The sequence below is a fragment of the Serinus canaria genome, chromosome 7 (genome assembly GCF_022539315.1).
Source record: "Serinus canaria isolate serCan28SL12 chromosome 7, serCan2020, whole genome shotgun sequence".
Taxonomy (NCBI): Eukaryota; Metazoa; Chordata; class Aves; order Passeriformes; family Fringillidae; genus Serinus; species Serinus canaria.
The window spans coordinates 22,663,352-22,684,003 of record NC_066321.1 but is presented as its reverse complement, the minus strand read 5'-3'; the positions used below and the strand labels follow the sequence as shown (position 1 = coordinate 22,684,003).

At 37.9% G+C, this 20,652-nt stretch overlaps 1 protein-coding gene across 4 annotated transcripts in view; it reads left to right on the top strand.

Annotated features, from left to right (window-relative positions):
- The window catches only part of ZNF385B (zinc finger protein 385B), a 110,125-nt gene that overhangs the window by 84,735 nt on the left and 4,738 nt on the right, over positions 1-20,652 (top strand). For all 4 annotated transcript variants that reach the window (XM_030241894.2, XM_018911587.3, XM_030241889.2 and 1 more), the window contains 2 exons: positions 4,033-4,195; positions 19,635-19,871. In XM_030241894.2, coding sequence (XP_030097754.1) covers positions 4,033-4,195; positions 19,635-19,871 — 400 coding nt within the window. The remainder of the gene's footprint in view (positions 1-4,032; positions 4,196-19,634; positions 19,872-20,652) is intronic.

The following is a 20,652-nucleotide window of genomic DNA, read 5'->3' as shown; positions in this document are numbered from 1 at the left end:
TGTGGCACAGATAAATTGTTTTACTGTCGAATGAATTAATCCCTACAGTAAATGCAGCTGTTAACACTGGAATAAAGTATTTTGCAATTAAAATCATTATAGTACAGGAGTATAGAAAGATATTTTCAGTTAACAGATTTTCATTTTGGTTTTTCCTAATTTTTTTTTATTTTTTTAAATATTGTTTTGCTGACACACAATTTGCATGAATTAGTTGTACTTAATGATGATCAAAAGTACCTTCAGTATCCATTTAAAATATTGTATCCCAAAGATATTTACTCTTAAGTTTGTATTTTAGTGGGGGTTTATTATTTAAATTGGTAAAGTATCTTTCTTTTATGCACATGAATTTTGAACCCTATCTGTACACAACTTCCTATGGATTACCAAAGCAAATGACAACAAATTTTCAGCTTCTTGCCTTCAGTAAAAAATGAAAATTGTATACATCAATGCTTATTTCAAAGATAAATCTAGTATTTCAGTGATATATAAAGCTCATAGCTTCTGCTCAAATGCTGAATTTGTGTCATAAGCAAGTTTTAAGTGAGACTTGGAAAAAAACACATTTGCCTTGAATATAGTGGTTTTGCAAATATTTTATAAAATTAGAGTTATTAATGATCAGGAAATTAATAATCACAATAATTGGTATCAGTTATAATCAGAACTTGAGTTCCAATTTCAGATTGCCTCAGCTGCCCTTTTGTTCTTTTGCTTGCTGTGACTCCAGAAAATTCCAAAGGTTTTTGTTACATGGCAATGCAGCATTTCTGTTACCAAAAGGCAGCTGAATCAAATGATTTATCCCACGGTGCATAAAAGGCAAACTCTGAACTGGGAGTGTATCTGAAAGGACTAAAAAATAGTGCTTATGTGGTTAGGAAAGATTGCTTCCATACTTTAAGGAAAGCTCCTCTAACTTCATGCTTGGGAAGCGTATCTATGTTTCTATTCACAGAACAGAGATGAGTTGAGAAAGTCTAAAATCAAAGGTTTAACAATAACGAGGCCCTGAAACTGAAACTTGACAAAGTCAATGTAGAAACAAATAGTTATCTACTCAACTGACAAAGTCAGGCGCTGAAACAATTTTTAAAGGTAGATTTTGCATCCCCTAACTACGTTAAAATCCAGCCTGGAGAATCCCACCTGCCCCTAAAGGAGTATTGTCTAGTTTGAGCAGTGTTGAAGAAGGATGGCATTTCCAAACCCCTGCTTAGATTGGTCACAGCAATACTTTTTACCCTTATAACATACAGCTGTGAATTTGATAGATTATGATAATTAGGAAGCTTAAAAATTAGTCCATTCACCGTGTTTCCACGAAGCTTTGCTTGTTGTTATGGAAATCTTAATTTTAATTCTGCCTGGGCTTGTTTGTTCTCAACAGGTCTCATGTACACTAAATGAGGATTGAATGAAGGGAATCAGAAACTGTAGTAGGTTATTACTGATATTGCAGGCATTATTATTGCAAATATCAGCAGAAAGGCTTATTATCAAGCAATTGGCTTACTAAGTCTTTCTCTTGAGTGCATTTATGTCTCTTATGTCACAGCTTTGGCCTCAGGCAGCATATGATCCTATCAACAGCACACATATGCGCGGAGCATACAGTTCCAATATTTAAAGGGACATCATCAACTTGAGGATGCTTGAGTGGACAATCTTGTACTTGCTGTTATTAAAAGTATTGGAATGGAAAGGGTATATATTCACCCCAATTTTTAGCTCCATTTTTTGTACACAGCAATGTGTGAATAGTTTGTTGAATCCTGTTGGTGGAAAACACCCATCTGGTGCATCATGTCACAACTGCAAAGCTTAAGAGAAATGGATAAAACCCAGCGAAGGTGGAGAGAGACAGGATGGGACTCCTGTGCCTCATAAGGCACTTTGGCACAGCAGGGCAAAACCAGGGCTGTGCTCCTCTGCCTGCTTTCAGAACTGGACAGATCCAACCAGAAGTTGACAAGTGTCCCTTTAAGTAGTGCACATAGTACTAGTGGTATAGCTGGTTAGTTGTTTCTTTATAATCCTTAAATTGTGTTTGTACGCGCGTTAATATTTCAAAAGTTTTAAAATCAAGAAATATTTTAATAGCAATTGGTGAGTAAACTCTTTGCTGTTTTTATAATAAAGTTTTTAAAAGACATCTCACTTTCAGAGGAATTCAAAATAAAACTAATCTAGCAGCTTTTCTTACTTGAATGCTTGCTTACTAAAATCTCTTGTGAAAGGCAAGATGCACCCACAACATACACTGTCCTGAGATGGAAAGCGCTGTTTCATGGGCTGTAAAATCACTTAAGAAGTTCTGCTGTGTAAGAACTTCACTCCTTTATTTTAGCACCAATTCTCCATCAGCTTAATGGTGCCAGTTACTTGTGTGAGGACTCCAGTGTGCTGTCTGTTCCCCTGCCCACTCCAGCTGCTTCTACTCTTCACTTCTACTCTACCATGTGATAAAGCTGTTATTACATGCTGTCCCAAGGTGACTGTATTGTAAAGCCCATTTCTGCTGGTCTTAAAAGTTTTCCTCATTATGACAGCACCCTTTATGGAGTTCAGGCACCTTAGATATTATAGTTGCTCTTTATAAAAAGCATGTGACTTGTTTCGTGGCTCGCTTCATTTAACACAGTGAACTAAATAAAGTAGTAGATAATTGATTGACAAGAGAGAATGAATGTGGTTTTGCATGAACACAGTGAAAGTTTACTTGCACTGATGTTTTTATATGCCAGGTGCCAAGATGTGCTTAGAAGAAGCATGCTTTCTCTGAGTGTTTTAATTTGAAGTAAACAACAATATTAACTTCTTTGGTTAATATGTAACCTTCAATAGAGGCACCTAGGGGTATGCCTGAAATAATGTTTTAAATTTGTGTTTGGAAATATTGATAATGCAAAGCTATTGCTGAATAGTACAATGTAACAGAAACAGACTGGTTTGGAGAGGACTTTTTTTCTTGCCCATTAGTTGGAAAATTAATTTATTAAGAAGTCAAGAAAAACACTTAAAATGATTAACTGAAACTTCCAAGCTTTGGAGTTTGTATTAAGTAGGTAGTTTCTTAGTTTTGGTTCTAACAAAGTGGCCTGATTTGTCAAGGCATCTGATTATATAGAGTCAGGAACAATGAAAAGAACTCAATATCACTGAAAAAAAATGGGCAGATATTTATGAGTCTGGCTTTAGCTGTGCAACCTCAAGAATACTGACCTAGTTTCTGAAGATAGTTTTAAGGCAAAGGTGAAGTAAACATTTCAGTACATATTTATACTGTTCTGATTGGGCAGATTAAGACAAAATAAATAATAATAATTTTTAAAAGCTCTTCTTCTCCCAGTCCTACAGGTTCCAATTTTCTTAGTATTTAAAAACTAATATTCAAGGCAATTTATAAAGCAATCAAGACTGGCAAGTATTTAGTTTTCTGTGTTGTATTTGGGTCTACTGAAATTTACAAGTATGGTGTTTCCTCATTTTAACCCATATTTTTTGATCTATTAGTGAATTAATATTTTTTCAATTGTCTCAGTTGCTGTTAGTATGAAGGTGAAAGTATTTTATGACATCTGTATTAGATCAAACTGAAGGGAAAATGGATTATTTAATCATGTTTCGTCACAGTACATCTTTCTAACTGCAAGTAATAAAGACTAGGGAACACCAGATGAAAATTGAGCAGCATCTTTCTGAATTGGTTGTGTTTACATTTGTATAGTTCTTTAAATCTTTAAGCACCATAGAAGTAAAGAATTACATCAGGAGTGACAGAGCTTTATGTAATCTTGAAGCCTCTATTTCCAAGTTACTGAAAACATGCAATCTTCATTAAAATCCTGTCATTTTAATATATAAGAACTTACAGCCATGAAAAGTGTTAGTATAAAGCTATTAAATTTTTTTAGGTGGAATAATATGGTGCCTACTATTGAAAGTGTCACTTTTCTGCCTTGTCGTCCATTGTATTATATACAAGTGCAAAAAAAAGTGAGCCTGATTTGTTCTCCTTTGTAGAGCCAGGCCGAGGCCCACTACAAAGGAAGTAAACATGCCAAGAAGGTGAAAGCACTAGAGGCAACGAAAAACAAGCCCAAAGCTGGTTCTGCCAAGGACAGCGCAAAGGTTAACACGGGCTGCTCCTCCACGCCAGTCACTGCCAGCATCTCTGACAAATCAGGTCAATGGAAACCTTTTGTTCTGTACATCCTTTCCTGTCTCCTTTTTTTGGGTTTGTATGAGAGAGTTTGGTTGCATGATAGTGATCCATAACTTGTCTTTTCTAAGCTATTTTCTCTGCTTGTACGGAATAGATTTGTTTTGATACTCTCAAATTGCTATTTCTTGTCTGTGGAACAACTGGTGTCCCTGAATGCCACAGTGTATTTTTTTTAAACCTATGAAATTTACTATTAAGAAGTATGGATGTTCTTATTGCAGTAGTGGATGGATGTGGGTGGAGCATGAATTCTGAGGTTATATATTTAGCTGAAGCACAAGAAACCTTTGTAAGAAATTTTTCCTTTCTGAATAAGACAATCTTGCTCTAATAGGAAAACACACCTACAGAAATGTGAAGCCTTGTGGCCTGGGTATTTCCTGACACTCACAGCTCATTAGTGCTTCAACATCACTTTTTTTTCTTTTTTTTTCACCCTCCACATGAGTAATCTGAGGAAGCTCAGTAGCACTAATAGCAGTGGAATTGCTTGAGTTTCTGCTCTGTCAGTGTTGTATTACTGAGTGGAACAGAGACTTTCATGAGCTCGCTGACAGTGTTATTCAAGAGAAGGCCCCTACTGTGGTTTACCCAACTTCAGTCCAGTAAACTACTTCTGATAGATTTGCTTCTGCCTAGGGAGTCATTTATTATCCTCTTCACCAGAGTTGATCTTGACTCAGGTGCCATGAGGTGAATAACAGATTTTGTCATGTGCATAAAAAATTACAAAAAAAATCCAGCTCAAAAAAAGTATCAGTGACTATTTGTCATCCTGCTGTTTTTAGAGCAGCTTCAAAACTATCTGTGGGTCCTTAACAATGACAGTGGGTGCCAAATTTTGCATTGATTTTCCTAGCAAATCACATTTTAGTTTTGAGAGAGATGAGTTCAAGTAGCATCTTCAGATAAACAAGACATGCTACTATAAAACAGTAGCAAATTGCCATTAATCTAAATATAAGGTAGGCTATTGGACAGAAAGAGATTTTAAATATTTAGTATATATTTTGCTATCTGTAATACTGAAAATAGCTTTGTTTAAGATAGATTACTCCTCCGGGTGTACATGGTGAGAACTCAGACCACAGCCAAAGTAAAATATCCCTTAATACTTTAGAGGACTTAACATGTTAATTCATCTGTAGTAACATAATTTTATAATGTCTTCCCTCTCCAATACCAAATGTTGAGGTCCAGATAGCAAAAGTTTCATCATCTTTTTCAAACTCCATCTTTTTCTTCCAGAAACCATCTGGAGCTGTTTCTAGTTTCCTTTGCCAGACTATGAGGTCTGAATTGAGTTCATTCTTTTCTTTCCTCTGCAATGTATGTAAAATCTACATTCAGTTTTTGATAAAATAATACAACCAGTCAAAAGGGAAACCTGCTCTTGATATTTTTTTTGTGGCCCTGTTCTGACAGTGTGTTGTTATGCTATTAATTACTCTGTACAAATTAGATTACCATCTGTGTCTGTTGGATTACACCACTGCAACTGTTTCTATATTAAAAATAAATCCCAGTGGCAATTGAGTTGAACACTTTATTCCCATCAGGAGAACAGTGGGATTCTCTGGAGAGTAGGCTCCTCAGAGCCTCCTACTGCTGTACAGGAGACTGAGGATGGGATGTTTGGGAGGAAAAAAACCTGAACTTGAAGCAAATGTTTGGTATTAGTGTGGAAAGCTCATCACAGAGATGGGTAACAACTTGAAGATCAGGGATTTTATCAGACTTGGACCAAACCACAGTTTTGTTCAGCTACAGTTTCCCTTACAATTCCTTGCTGTTAAGGAAACATTTATTGGTGCTTGTAAATACCACCACCCCATTCACTCTGCAGGCAGGAAAAAATCACCACAGATTGTGTGGCTAAGTTGTTGCTCTCCTACTGTAGCTGGGCCATCTCTGCTTGTCCTGACTGGGATTTGCAGTGTGGAGGTGGCCATAGGGGCTGTATCCATAACCTGTCTCCCACACAGTTTCTCAAACCCCACAGGAGAAGTCCAGTAATGGCTATATAACAGTTTTATATGCTAGAAAATCACTACTTTGAGCCTGCAAGCTTTTCATGGCTGCTTTGACATGTGGTTACAGAACAGCTGTGTTAATAGCACTGGGAGCTGCTCTTGCTGGGGTGGGTTGATCCTGGCTGGATTCCAGGTGCCCTCCAAAACCACTCTACCACTCCCACCCTCAGCTGAGCAGGGGAGAGAAAATATAGCAAAAAGCTCATGAGTCAAGTTCTGTCAAAGTTAAGGGAAACTTGTGACAGCTTCTCAGAGAAGCCACCTCTGTAGCCCTCCCACTACCATGCAAACTCAGCACAGTGGCAAAGATTCCCTTCCCTCCCAGGGTTTCCCAGATGGCTAAACAGAGTGATACATGTAGGTATGGCATTGCTTTAGGAAAGGGCAAGGGTAATAACCAGCACACAACTTAGTTTAGAATATTTGAAGTGTGGTTTAAATATAGCTCTAAGAATGCAATAGAAGATGGTGTCTGTGACCCCAGGTCAGCATAGTCTAGATGCTTACAGTGATGAATCCTTCAGGAATGCATAGGATAATTACTGGATTGAAATTTCACTGTTTACTTATCAAGCAAAGAGGAATTCTTTGATCCTCCTTCTAAATCAAAATAAATAGTTCAAAATGAAGCATACAAATGATGTGGTATCAACTTCTTTGCATTTTGCTTTGATATGAAAATTGGAAAGTAAATGCAACTGTTTTAAACTGCTCAAGAGTCAAAATCATATTTCAGATTATAAAAGATAATAATTTTTGTCCTTTGATCATTCTCTGTATGCTCTATTGGCCTCATGCCCATTTGTGCAATGATAGGTATGGGTATTTCAGTTCAGTCTTCATTGCAGAAGACTCTGTTACTTGGGAATTAGTAGGTAGAGATAAACCCTCTGGATGCTCTGTGAAACCCCATTTTGTTCAGCTGGCAGGAATATGGTAATTAGTTGTCCCATTAGCCAGGATTGGCAACTCCAAGCTATATCAGACTTAGAAAAGTTGACATTGTGGTCTTGTCTGTGAGTTTTAGTTCATCGAGGGCTCTCTGTGTAATGCTTTCACAACAAAACTGACTGCTTTTTTTCCTGAAGTAGTGTGCAACATGTTGAATCACAGGAAGCTCATGGTGGGTAGGATTTCTCCAGTGTCCCCATTGCCAGTGCTGTGTATTCATCAACTACCAGTGAGGTGAAATGTCCCAGTGGAGAGCTCAGTTTGTATTTCACGAGTCCACCATCAAGACACTCCCTTACTCATCTTGCTCTCATTGATGATTTTAAAAATCCTTCTGCCAGTGCTCAAATTCTAAACCTTTACATATGCAGCTCTTTACTTGGACTAATGCAAAAATGATACCAGATCTCTTAGCAAAATCCTGTTTCACCTTAACATTTGTCTCCATTTATCCCCTTGTTTTGCACACATTTTAAAGGAATGGCTTGTTTACATAGCTCAAATAAAGTGTTTCTTACATGATCCTTTAGAAGTAGCTGGGAGCTGGAGACATAAAACCTCCCCAACTGAACTGTAGTGTATCTGTCCTGGGAAATTCAAGGTTATTTATCACACAGATACCATTATAAGAACCCCAAAGCCACAATGTTTCTAATTATTCTTATAATTCTGTGTAATGTACCAAAGTCCTCTAGACCTCTAAAACAGGTTGTGATGAAGTTGAATTTTGAGGATGGGGCAGGGACAGGGAGAGGCTCTAAGAGAGGAACAGGACAAGGATGTGTTTGGCTTGGTGTCCTCCAGAGTGTATTTAGAGTTTCTGCCTTATGCCCTTCAAAGATGCTGGTGCTTATGTCTGACCTCCTTCAAAAGCTACTGACGAGCCTCATCAATTCTTCACATTTATGCTGACATAAAGAGTTCTGCTGGAGCTAGACTCCATAAAATAACCATGCATCTGTGTTTGTGTGGATTCAGATGGTGCCTGATAAGCAGAGGCATATTCCTGTTAGATAAAGGTATTTGTTTACATTCAGCTAAGTGGTAAATTCAGTCTGATTCAGCCACCAAGGAGAGGCATTGCAAAGGTCTTCTTCCACTACATCCTCTGAGGTAAGCTTTGTTCCTTCTTGGTTCAGCATTTTGATTCAGCCATATGAAGATCCTTCTATATTGCCATCTGTTGAAACTCTACCCCCAAAATAGAGATGATAGCACAGTATAGAATTTTCTGCTTGACCACAGTGCTTTTGCAATTGATAATATAAAATATTATTAACAAATGCTCATAAATTCATCCCAGTTACAATGTTGCAAGTACCATGTGTGTACTTACATCCATGGCACAGGCAATGCCTTTATTTCATTTAATAGTAAATAGCTTCTGGGCCTTTTCTGGCAGGTAGTTTCAGCAGCTCTTTCAGAAAGTTGCAGTTTGGTTTATGCTCTTAGGATGAAAGGTGAGCCAAAAGAAAAATTACCAAGTCAAAGTCTGTGAACAGGAAATCATTATAATAGGTTGTGATCTTTAAGCACTTTTTTCTCTGCCAGCCTTACTGTTCATACTTTTCAAAAGTGGATATTCAAACATCATCTTTCTATGTGTGTCTAAATCTGAATGGAAAACCAGTCATGCTGTGTATTTTGCTGTTGATAAGCTCCTGGGAAATCTTTGGTCTGTCTAGAATGCTAGCACATTTCAAATTCTGCACCTCAACTGAAAACTGATTATAGGTGCCATTAACTGAGAAACAAGCTCTGCAGCTGACACATGTACATTGATGAGCTGCTGCAATTCCTGTTCAAACTGGAAAAGGCTAAAACTTTCTCTCTTCAGTTATTGTAGCAATCAGAAATATATGCAACCTGGATTTTCCTTAGAAGGAATGATAAGGTTTTCCTTTTCCAGCAGTAAAATAAGCATAAGCTTTGGATCAAAAATATATTGTAAGATGAAATAAGACTCTTTGGGATGTTCTGCTCTATGCCTGAGCACTCATGTCCTGTATTATTAAAACTAAATACCTCTAGTAATTCTGCTTACTCAAGTTCTAAAAACATGATTTTCAAAGCATTTTTTTTACTACCATTCTTAAAATAACACAAAGCTTTTCTTTCTTTGAGAAGTAGTGATAGGAAGTTGGCCCAAGAAAATTGACCCTACCAGTGTTGCTGGACAATGGGAGCAGGGCCAGGGATGCTTCAGCTACTGGGATTTTTTTTAGCTAGATGTATGTGGTCATTTAAAGAATCCTTTCATATACATGGAATCTTTCAGCACCTCTTTCATACTGTGAAATCAGGCATCTGTTTTTCTTGTTTGTTCTGTTAATGATTAAATATAGAATTGCCTATTGGCTATCCCAAGAGGATGTTTTTAAAAGGATGATGGTGATAAGGGAATGATAGTAAGGTGAGTATGAAATAACAATATAACTTGCTAAAAAGATACCTGCTTCTTCTGTTGGGTTTTTTAACAACCCTGGGAGAAATAATTTCAATTTTATTTACAACTTTCACAACACTTACTGAAGAAATATATTCCTAAGGAAACAAGGCATTTCTTCTGATACCAGATGTTTATTTTTCACTGGTACCAGAGAATAAATAACAGGATTCTGGTGATTATTCATACAATTGGTAGTTGAATAAAGTTTTCTGTGTTCAGTTTTGTGAAGTGAACGGCTGTGTTGAAGCTGCAAAATTTAAGTTTTGTCCTTTTCTCTGAGCCCTTGAATGAATTTAGTGTCCAAATATAAAAGAACGGGTCAGAAAAAATGCTGCTTGAGCAGTGAAAGGGGAAAATCTACTTCATTCCCTGTAGCAGAAAAATTATTTATGCAAACATTAGGCTACTCATTATTTCCTTATTTCTTGCTTCCAAGGAGAGTGAAAATATTTTAGTGTTGGTTAGACAAGTTATATCTGAAATGCAATTTATTTGTCAAATCTTGAGGGCATGACTGAATGCTCACAGTCCTCAGGCAAACCTGCTACAGAAGTGGGTGAGAATGCACAATCACAGATGTCATTTAACTGAAATGAAGACGAGTGTTTCATAGCTGACTTTAACTGCAGTTCTTGCCTGGGCAAGTACTGAGTGAGCAGTTCAGACCCAGGCCCGTGAGAATGCACTTGCAGAGTGTGTCAGTTCTCCTTGATTCTTTTATTTAGATGCCCATAAATTTCATATTAAGTTCTAAAGCACTTCAGCATCCAAGCCTAGAGTTTTAAGATTTTTGTTTTGCACAAGCAGCAAGTGAAATATGTTTCTAGTAACGTATTTCAGATTCATAAATGGTGGAGCCAATGTTATTTTTACAGCTGAGATGATGAACTGAGACTAAGCAGAAGTGAAGGCTCGCTGGGTAAAATACTGTATATTTTTAATAATATTTGAAAGTTATTTTTCTAAGCATTCCTGCATTATTGAAAAGTTTAAAAAACAGTGCAATACTATAAGTTTGCATTCCAAGATTTCTGAAATAGATGTAGCAGAATTTGGATTGGGAGTGTAAAATATTTGCAAAATAATTGATGTCTGGTGTCAGAAAAAGATAAGTTTATAGCTAGCAAAAACATTTGTTTTCACCCATATATTTTGTAATAGCAAATCTTATACTGTATTTCAAGCTTTACTCCCACTGTATTAAAATTTTCCAACTCACAAATTTTCCTATTCCAGCCCGAACAGACTGGCATAGCTCAGAAAGGATGAAAGTAAATATGCCTGGCTATAAAGCAACAGGACCCAGGAAGACTGAGCTTCTGGATGCTCTCAGTTTATGGATACTCTTTAAATTGGCATTCACACTTGCTAGCTGTGTTTTGGATCCACCTTGTTTTCAGTTGCCAGCACTGTAGTGCTATTGATATTTTTGAGTTTTATGAACAAACTTCTAGTGATAGCTTTCCCAACCTGTCAACATGTCACTGAGAAATACATAGGTATTGGCATTGTACACTAGGAAATTGCTCTGTATTGGTGCTTGTAGACAAGTTGGTTTTCTCCAGAAGTAACAGGTCTAAAAAACAGAGGAGGAGGAACCTGGGAATTGTGATAGTCTTTTTTCAAATTAGGAACAGAGAAGTCTGATACAATGTGCACTCTGTAAAATATCATTAAGATCAGCAGGTGACATAGAGGCACAATGCAAATGGTCTTCAGTGAGTGTTCAAAGTTTGTTTTCTCCAGAAGTATTACACACACACACCTGCATTTTGACTAACAGTACAAAATCAACCCTTCTTGTTCCTGTAGATTTTGCACTTAGAAATTGCATTGTGTTGAAGTATGAAATAAGAGGCTTTTGAAATGCCCTTTGGTGATACATAACAATTTTGCAGTTATTTTACTCTATGTTCTGTATGTATGTGCCAATGTATCTTTTTTTTCCTTCCCCTGCTGGTGAGTGCATACAGATTTTTCTTGATCTTGTCTTGTAAAACAGACACTAGCCAGCCAATGTAAACCAATTCCCTAAGAATCTCCAAATGTGTAAATAATTGATTAAAAATCATAGGCAATACAGCAGGATCACCACTGACAACCAAGTAATTAAAGCAGCAGGAACTTTAAGTTCAGGAAGGTGTACAGATAGGTTCAGGAATAGATTTTGCAGGGCAAGGTTTTACACTTGCAGAGCTACATGTACTTCTGAATATTTTCTAATTCTCATCAGAGCACTTTCATAAAAATTAAACCCAACCAAAATTGCAGGAGCAAACCTTTTTTAACTTTGCATCTTTATTCGGATCAGCACAAATATTTTCACACTCTGAAGAAAATGCAGGTTCCCTTGTAAGAGCCTTTGGTATGCCAAATCAGAGATAAAATATCTAAGAAATTGTCAGCATCACTGCTGTAACATAGCCATGCAAGTGATACTTCTGAAGTAAAAAAAGAAATTTGGGTTCAGCCTGTTGGAGAATAGTGATGCAGTTAATCAAAAATCATTCTAGCTACCAAGTTCACCTAATATTGCACAGCCATCCAGACATTTCCTGATGTAGCTTCAGTATCTTGAGAAAATATGTTGCAGCTTATTTGAGAGCACATTTGTGTTTGAGAGGAAGAGCTTTATATTTATAACTTCCATTTTTTTCTCATCTTTGTATAGAGACAAAATTTGTTCTCTTCAGCATGCGTCAGACTGATTTATTTCATTATGTAAAACTTGGCTCTTTTTCATACATGCCTGAAGTACAAGAAAATGCGTTTTAAAAAATGAAAAGCAACCAAAGGGTTAATAGATACACTGTGCTGTCTGATTTGCATGTAGGTTTGCAGTGGAATTTTTCTAGAACAGAGCCCTACGGGTTTTTCAGCCTCATTTCTCAGTAGACTGCACAACTGGTGAGAAAGTAGGTATTCTGTCTGACAGCCATTAGAGTCTCATTATTCAGCAAATGTGCAGATAGAACAAAACTTACTTTGAAATCCCTTATCCAAGTTTGCTAACTCCATCTTAATGAGTGTGAAGAAATAATCTAATGCTCTTTGTTGTTTGTTTTGTGAGTGGTGCTGAGATGCAAGACTAGACTACTTATAAATCCGTAAAGGTTGTGACCGCTAGTAACCTAATTGCTGCTCTGCTATTGTCTTTACAGCATATATTACTCAAAGTGTTCATCTTTTCCATCATAAGAACAACAATTAATTGTGTGTGTGTGTGTACTTTATTCCTCTAAAGCACTGTGAACCAGAAGAAAGTGCTTTCTGTGAAGAACAGTGTTTTGAAACCTGCTTTTCTTACTGGAGCTATTGTCTGACTTTCTATTCAATAACTTTTCTGCTAATACACTGAAAGAGGCCCTTCTTTTCATCCTGGTAATTCAGTCACTGATGATCTCCTCCCTTCCAATCCTATTTCAGGCCAAGGAAATGTACAGCAGTTCTTGTTTCTAGTATAATTATTTATGGGTGTTCTTGTTCTGTTCCCAGGACTGTGTTCCAGGGTAGATTCTAATGTTTGGGTAGGCAGTCCTACAAGTACAGTGTGACTAAATCAGTTTTCCCCACCTTGATTTTATTTTGTTGTAGTTTCTTAACATCTCCCTTAATTACATTCAGCCAGGCTTGTTATCTCTTTGACTGTGATCTCTCTACTTTAATGGCTTTTGGTTTAAATGCTGCAAATTTTGTTACAATATTTCTGAGGTATTGATTTTTCTCTCTACAGATTTATGTCCTTCACTTTCAAAGCTCTCCATACCTTTGTATGTCTTTTGTAATACACTTTCAAATGTTGTCTTGCACCTATCTATCACACACAGCCATTGAAACCAGCTTCTGATAGAGCTTCCTGCTTTGCCTGGACCTGTTTGTGAAGAGTTCCCTGCAATCAGCTGCTAACCTTACTTCTTTCATTCTCACCTTTAAAAATTTCTCTTTTGCTGTGATGGACTGAAAAACAAGAAATCACTTGTGAGAAGTTTGCCTGCCACAGTGGTGCCTGTGTCAGTGACTGGTTGTCGTGTCTCTCTGTGGTTTTTTACCTTTTCTGTGCAGCTGTTCAGGGCAAGAATGTTTAATCCATGACAATGGCATGGATTTCCTTTTCCCATTCTGTAATCACTGTATGCTTCAGAAGTTGTTTAATGCAGCCCAGTATTCACAGGCATACATGGAGCTGTTGAAATTACAGAGAGAACCTGATAATCTCTTTCTCAGTACAGCTTTATCAGTATGGGAGATATCTTTGCTTTCCCTCAAACTCTCTCTTAGTCTCCAAAATCAACACTTCAAACTAATAGCAGCTCCCTGTAGCACAACTGATGTGAACTCAAGATTATCAGAAGCCAATTCTTTCAGTATCTCAAAAATAAAATATTAACATTTACTTTCAGAAATCACTTTTGATTTTAGTTACCATAGGAAGTGACATAGTTAGAAATCAGTTGAAGATGTACAGGATCACCAAGCTGTCCTTTTTTTAAAAGGTTGTTCTTTCAGCAGAGATATGGTATTGTAAGGCACCAGCATAAACAAGGCTGATTGAAGCAAAGGCTCTGCCCCTAACTGTGCATCAGTTGTGCTCACTGGTTGTACAGCCCTGATAACCATGCAGTGACTGAGTTACACAGGAAAAAAAGCACGTGGCTGGTTTAGACTAGAAATTGCACTGGATATTGTGTGGCTCTTTTCTTCATGTTTTTCAAGAAGAAAACAAGCATATGTTTTTACTATTGTCCTACCTTTATAATAGAGAATAATAAACATTTTCCTGTTGTCTTAGATAACTTGAGTTCTATCATCATCATAGTACAAGGATTTCATATTATCTGGGCTTCATACCGTCTTGATGTTGCTCACAGGCAGCTCCTCTACACACTGACTTCTCCAGGTCCTGGCAGTAATCTGGCTCTCCTCACTCCTCTTTCCTTACTCTTATCTAGCACTAGTTCTTATTGATTGCAGGTGTGGCCTGTTAAGATCAGGCCCACCTCCAATCTTCAGCAACTGACCCAGCTGCAACTCATCGGGGGACAAGATCACCCTCTACATTTTCCTGCCAAAAGTAATTTTTCCATTATGATCTCTTCTAACTCGGCAATGTGCACTATTGTGCAAGCAGGTAAAAGAAATATAAAATCAGATTTCTATACCTAGGAGTGAACCTCACAAAAGAACTTCAGTGCAGGGCTGAAGAGCAGCAGTGGCCACTTTTCAGTGTCTGTGCTGCCCTTTTGCTGTCAGCACTTTGTGCACAGCTGCTGTTCAGAGCCTGGAGCTGGAGGAGGCAGTGGAGGACGTGGCACAAGGGAAGGTGTGAAGCTGAGGCTGGGCAGTGGGTGGCTGTAAGCACAGTGTGGTCTCTTCCCAGTGGAGAGCCACCTGCATCACAGTCAGTGCTGGGCAGTGTTCTCAGCCCCAGGACCTTTCCCTCTCTGTGTGCCCAGCCTTCAGCACAGGCTGTGTGCAATAGTGCCAGTTCCTGGTGAAGAAGAGAAGCAGGCAGGTGCAAAGTTATACTTTCTTATTACACGAAGACACACACAAAATATGTATTTTCAGTAAATGAAACATTTTTTTTTTTTGTTACTGTTACAGCAAGAGCAAATTTGTTTATTTATTCCATACAGTTTGAAAACATGACAGTTTTGTAAGGGTTGTTAGGATTGTAGCAGAGTTTCATATCTGAAAGCTTTTAGCATATGTATTGGAAAAGGTTCTTGCAAGCATATCACATACCATCAGTACATTGGGTATTTTAATTCTAACTGCTATTTGAACAATCTGTTGTTCAACAGAACTTTATTGTAGAGGTGTTTTACATATCATCAGTGACAAAAACTGGGCAGACAGGCATGTTGAGGGGTGTAAGTAGCAATGGCTATTCTGATACCGAAAAACTTGATCGGATTTCTAAGTCTATACATGAGTTTTTAAATTCGTGTTGTTTTTATTTTTAGCAAGAGTGTAAATTTTGAATTAAGGATCTGAATATTAAGTTACTTTTTTTTTTATTGTTGACAATAGCATGTATGATTTAATCATGAAGTCCAAATAAAACTTCTTTCTAATGTGCACCAAAGCATCACTGACTCAAAATAAATAAATGCCGTTAAGGGGTAGGACCTATTCTCTACACCACAGCAACTGCAGTGAGAGTGGCATGACCTGCTAAGGTCAGTGAGTCACTTCAGCTGTGGAAGTGAAGCAGTAGAACCTGTGGGTTTGAACCTGTGAGGTGTTGCCCTGCAGTGTCCTGACTTTGGTTCCCAAAATGAGGCACTACTGATCAGATAAATGAGTCTTGAATTTTAACATGGCGCTGACACAAGCATGAGTCAAACAAGCAGAAATATGTGAAAACAACTTCAAAGCAGAATTAAAACAATGTAATGGATGAGAGAAGCATTGATATTACTGAGCCCAAAGCAATACCTAATTAGCTTGCTGTAGTTATTTTCCCTGGGCTCTATTTCAAAATAAATCCAGGCTTCAGTAAGAACCTGAATCATCAATTTACTTTTCTGGAATGTAAGACAAATTAAATATGGCTTTTGTGCATGGAAAAGGAACATGGGTAAATAGTACAAATTAGTTTTTAAATTAACTTCTTGCACTTGAGTTTTGGTGTGAGTGTTTCAACCTGAGCCTGATGCAGATTGAATCACAGCCAGTGCCTTCAGGCAGTAGGCTGGTGCTGCCCTGGTCTCATGCTTCCAGCTGTGCTCTGCTAAGCTGTGCAGCAGGAACTGGTGTGCCCATGGTCCAGGCAGGATGGACTCACTCCTGCATTTATTTGGGCTCTGCCTGGCTCTGTTGGTCTTGAGCCAGGTAGAGTTTAGAGCAAAGCTGAGCCTATTCTCAATAATACCTTCAGAAATAGCAAGAGGACTGTGGTCCTACAGCTGCATCTCACAAGTCACATCTGTTTTATAAGGTGGTGATAGTTGGGAAGTATGGACATGCAGGCAGCATTAACAGTTCCAGTTTTTGATTTCTGCATGCAGATACTGTTAGCTCTGTGCTATAAGTGCAAATAAAAGAGTAATTGTCTTTGTGCTTTGTACAGACATGCAATTTGCATTTCCTGTGCTTTGCACTGTTGAATAGTTGACATTTCTGTCTCAAACATAAAACTGTAAGTAATGGTGTTTTGAATTATGTGGATTGAAACAGTAAGCTGTTATCAAAAGCCCATTTGGAGAAGTGCAATTTTCTGATTTTAGAAGCCAGGAAAATGCAGCTCTGGGCCCACTGCAGTGACAAATACACACTTAGCTCCATGTCCTTTCTGTGGGAGTTCAACTGTATAATACCTTTCCAATGATGATCTTTGAAGATGTTCTGCATTAAACATTTAGAATGGTGGAAGGAAACATTAATTCATAGAGGGGAGTGTGTCTCTCCTAATCCACCCCCATCGATGAAGAGCTTATTTGTGTCAGGAAGCTTTCCAAATGATGGAATTATTATGTCAACTGAGGTTCTTTCCAAAAGCTGCAATACTGGCAGAATTGAGCCCAGCTGCATGCTGGTAACTTCTCTCTGGTTTTGTAGAAGTTTTCTTGTTAGTGTGTATACTCTAGAATGGTTGGAATATGAATAGTGAAAACACTGGAAATCTGGGGAGTATTATAAAAATCAACATACTACATCAGCTGTTGGCTAGCTAAGTGAGGAGAAGTGGGAAATGAAATCTGTAATCTTTTCAATCATCTGTTAAATTCAGTGCTGGAAAACCATCACTCTGTGATGGTAATTGGTGGCCCATGTAAAATGGATCTTCTTCCATATCTTGGGATCTTACTCCACAGACACTTGGCTAAACAAATAAAGTCTGCTCCCTCTTGTTGTGGTCAGTGCAGGCAGGGGCTGTGGGCAGGAGGGTAAGCACTGTGCTTGTTGCACAGGGGTGATGATTTCTGTCTCCAGGAAGTGTTCCAAAAGCACAGAATTTTTATCCTTACATTTTAAAAAATACCTAGGGAGCAGCATAAAAAATCCCCAAAGCCAAACTGGAAGTGTAGTTGGTATATGTTAACATACAGCCTGCAGTTATGTAGGTGTATTTTTCCTCTAAGGCCTGAAATGCAAAGTACTGTGGAATTCCTTTATTCCATTTTGGTTCACATATATCCTTTTGTTACACCTATTGCAGTTTGGCATAACATTTCATAGAACAAAAACAAAAGAAACCAACAATTCTGTTTTTCAATAATGTAAATTTGCAAATGACAGCTGCTCTTTTTGTTTCATTTGTACATATTAGCACCTCTGAGAATTTTCCATATTGAAAACTCTTTAATTTAGAATGTTAGCAAATGCTATTTATTGAAACTGTATTTTTTGAAGACTCATAATTCATATAAAGTATTCTAGATTTTTGCAGATGTGACTTATTACTATGGAGATGAAAGTTGAGTAGCCTATTAAGTACAATTTAACATCAGTTTCTTTTGTCATGCTTTGTCAATCAAAATACCTTCAGAATCTGGTTTCAGCATTAATTTGGTCATAATAGTAGTCTATGTACTTGACTATTTTCAGTGTTTAATATAGTTCATATTGTGTAATTCCAAAGTATTTTTATTGTTATTTTAAAAAATAATAGTTCTTTTATTAGAATTTTCTTTCTCCTGGTTTATAACAATCTAAAATTGATGTACTGCAATGCACTTCTGGGAAATATGCCAACAACTGTGGGGTTTAATTTGAGGATGGCTATTCATAGTTCATATGCACTCTCAAGTGCTTGCTTGAGTGGATACAATCCTGTTTTGAGTTCTTGGTAGCACAGTCTTGGCCTGATACACAACGGCATGTTAAGACAGAGTCTGGTAGCTGTAAACATAAAGTGCAAGGGTCCATGTTAAACAATAAATGTTCAAATAGAGCCTAATTCTTCGAGTCAGTTCGACTCTATTTCAGTCTAAGCCGTGGGTTTCAAATGGGGAGGCTGCTCTCATGTAGATGTTGTACTTGCTTAGATGATGAAATTTGATTCCAGCTGTTCAGAGTGACATTTATTCAGTCATTTCTCATGTCTGTTTTGTCGGGGCTGCTCATACCAGCACCCCTGCACTGTCCCCCTCCCATCCCATGTTTGTTTTGGACAGAGCTTGTTTTACTGCTGGCAGCTAATATGGCTTGTGGTCACAGGGTCTGCAGCTGAGCAGCTTCAAATGCAATGAGCCCTTGAGGGGCAGCATGTAAGCAGGGAGCATTCAAACACTGGCTCTGGCACAAAGTTCCTCTGTAGGCACAGCTGGCACATTTTATCTCAGGCTTTTTGATTGCCATCTGCAAAATGAAGTAATACCTGCCTACCTGCCTCGTAGGAGCACAGTTGATTGACTCATGCTTGTGAAGTGACAAAGGAATGCACTGAATGCACACAGAAGCCACCTGATCCACAAATATATGGGGAGTCATTCATGGGAAAAGCTAAAATATTAGCAACTGTGTTCCTGTGTAGTACCATAACGCCTGGAACTGAAAGTAGGGAGTATGTCAGGATGGTGGTGGAGCCTTTCAGTGTCCTCCCAGTGACTTTGAGAAACTTGAGCCCTTCCAAAGGCAAATGTATTGCTTTGGAGAAATATTTTTAATCCACAATGCAAAGCCTTGCTTGTTTCTGAGTGCTGTCCAGTCCTTAAGCCTGGCTTCCTTTGGTATGACTGGCCATGCCTGCAGCACAACAGCAACAACAGCTGGCATGAGCTTGGTGAGGTTTTTGGTGCTCACTGGTAACTTTGAAAAGAGGAAAATCACCCCTTTGTGTCAAATTACACACATTCCACGGCAAAACTTTTAACAGGATTTCAAGGATGCTGCTCTCTTTTATAAAATGAGATAAATTAGCCCCCTGTTGTGTTATGTTTACTAAACCCACAGGACTGTTACTGTATGGTTTTTCTATGTGTGGCATAAAACAACAACATGTGTATTTTGTTTCTTTTAGAAGATAAAGGGAATGAAAAACCCAACAGTGGGAGTCAGCAGTCCAATACAGAAGTGGATCCTTTTCTTCCCAAACCTGGAGTGGTGCCTGCAGCACCTGCCTCATCTTCCAAGAGCACCAACGGAGCTGCTAATGCAGTTACTGAGTCAGAAGAGGAAAAAGCCAAAAAACTACTTTACTGTTCATTATGCAAAGTGGCTGTGAATTCCCTTTCACAACTAGAAGCCCACAATACAGGTGAGTATCCACATGTGTTAGATGTGTGTTAACATTTTTGAAATTCAATGTTCTAAGGTGGTAGCTGCACTTCACCGAAGCATCTTTCAGTTAAAACTTACAATAGCAAGTTAAAGCACTGGTCTTGTGAATGGCAGTTTCCTGTGTGGTTTTTGACATTCTATTAAAGCACTCTCTAATTTTTTTTTTAACTGTTCTTCATGTACTCTCTAAGTTTTTAGTTGACAAAATCCCTACAGTTCACGTTAACTAATCAGATCCCTCAATACCTTTACACTGAGCATCAAAGTAAGATCATAATGGTTTCTACAACACTTAAGGTTTCTAAAATGCCAGTGTTCTCTCTCTTTCGTATTTTATCTTATTATCATTAGTATCTGTTATTTTGCTGGTAAAATTTAGAGTAATTAATTTGTTATTTGATTTTTTGATAAATTTAGGTTGGGCTCCTTAGGTTTCCTAGATGTCATAGAATCTTCTGATTATTGAAGATTATTTACATGTATTTTTTGGGCCACAAGCAGCAATCTCTACTGTGCTCTGTCTCTGTGTGGTGTGCTGGTGATGTAAAGCTTGTTAACAAGCCATTGAAGCTGGTTTTACAGCTGTAATCCATTTTTGAAATGGGCAAAGCAGCCATTTCTTCTGAATCAGAGGATATTTATTGAAGTATTTCAGATCCTAGGCAGGTTTTGAGGGATTGCCGTGGTTCCTGTCCCAGTGTTGGCTAATACCATTTTCTGCCATTCACTGGCTCTGTGGAATTTGGCAAAAGAATAAG